The sequence below is a fragment of the Aplysia californica genome, unplaced genomic scaffold, assembly GCF_000002075.1.
Source record: "Aplysia californica isolate F4 #8 unplaced genomic scaffold, AplCal3.0 scaffold00257, whole genome shotgun sequence".
Lineage (NCBI taxonomy): Eukaryota > Metazoa > Mollusca > Gastropoda > Aplysiida > Aplysiidae > Aplysia > Aplysia californica.
This window is the reverse complement of record NW_004797527.1, coordinates 347,926-349,377: the sequence shown is the minus strand read 5'-3', so window position 1 is coordinate 349,377 and position 1,452 is coordinate 347,926. Positions and strand designations below refer to the sequence as shown.

Below are 1,452 nucleotides of genomic sequence, written 5' to 3'. Positions count from 1 at the left end.
CGCCAAAAGAAGTCAATAACAACCTATCTTCATCAATACGTACAGTATCCGTAGATCTAGATGTCTTTGGTATAGGAGAGAAGGGGGTATGTTTAAGGGTGTTGGAGGGTAGATTTATTTTCTATGAAAATGTTTTCACGTCTCCATCGACACAATTGAGATAATTATTTCAGGAGGCGGCATTCGACCCAGCCTGTCAGGGCGAACCTGGGCTGAGAGTTAAACAACGCGACTTAAAGCGGACACCACGAGTTTTGCATACCTAGGATTGATTCAAATACTAGATGACAAATCGGGGATTTGTGTTGTTTTGTGTAAGTGTGTGTTTGTTTGTGTGTATGTGTGTTTGTGGTTTTTTTGTGAGTATGTGTGTGAGTGTGAGTGTATGCGTTGAACTTGGGGAGTTCGATATTGTGACTTGATTGTTACAGTTACAATAGCACTTCCAAGAGGGCGGCATTGCACTAGCATTTGCTCAACGCCCTTGTCGGCAGCTCAGTTATAATCTTGATATAGCCTGATATAATCGTTTTCATAGAAGTGTTTGTGTTCTTTTTATATATCCTTAAATAGAAGCAGGACTCTTTCTAATTTAACGTCTCCTGTCAACCCCATCCCTTTTTCCTGAAGCCTCACTCCTCCTCACTTTTTCCCCCTCCCCTCCCCGCCTCCAAGAAAATGTGTTTTAAAGAATCATGTTTTTACGCTTTTATCCACACGGTTTAGATTAGTTTGGCCGAACCGGGGCTGAGAAAGATACAGTGTCTCTGCAGAAAGACCGAAATACTCGATAAAAATGCTGCCCCACTCTGGAATCGAACTCGGGTCTCCGATCCTACGTGCTACAATGAAGCGCCTAACCGTTACACCACAGATGGTCCAAGAAAATGTAACAAGACAATGACGTTATGTTCTTCAATACAAGAGTAACGTTTGTTCTGCGTGCACACTTATCATATTATTGTACATGCACACGGAACGTCACTGCGCTTCTTTGTCTTGTCCTGATATCTGGGATTGTTATTCTGGCGTGGACTCAAGAATTACCACCCTCGCGGGTCACAATTTTAGGACGCCGAAAACATGTTTTTATCTCTTGAGCTATGCTTTGCCCTGTTACACCAAGAATGTTTTTTTTCTCACTGTCAATGTCCGGTTAATGTGCGTGTTTTCTTTCTTTTTTTTGTTGTTGTTGATGTTGGGTAGTTGGCTTTTGTTTTGTTTTTTTGTTGGTTTTTTTTTTTGGTTCCGGATGCAACCCCCATAGGTCATAACGGGCAAATGAGAGGTGGGCCAGAGGTAGCAGGAAAAGCACAAAGGGGCCTAAGTTACCTTTCTATTTAGATTTACTGTCGGTCTTCGTTTTTTCAACGTAAAAAGTTAAAATGGGATGAAAGCAGGTGAAGGGATTCTGTGATTTCGCAAAGCACTTGCGCGCACACACACACATAC

General features: G+C 42.1%; 1 protein-coding gene across 2 annotated transcripts in view; it reads left to right on the top strand.

Annotated features, from left to right (window-relative positions):
- The window catches only part of LOC101852328 (ferritin light chain, oocyte isoform), an 18,821-nt gene that overhangs the window by 4,920 nt on the left and 12,449 nt on the right, over window positions 1–1,452 (top strand). The window contains exon 2 of one of the 2 annotated variants that reach the window (XM_005100709.2): window positions 174–314. The exons of the other annotated variant lie outside the window; for it this stretch is intronic. Coding sequence (XP_005100766.1) covers window positions 285–314 — 30 coding nt within the window. The 5' untranslated portion in view covers window positions 174–284. The remainder of the gene's footprint in view (window positions 1–173; window positions 315–1,452) is intronic. 2 annotated transcript variants of the gene reach the window in all.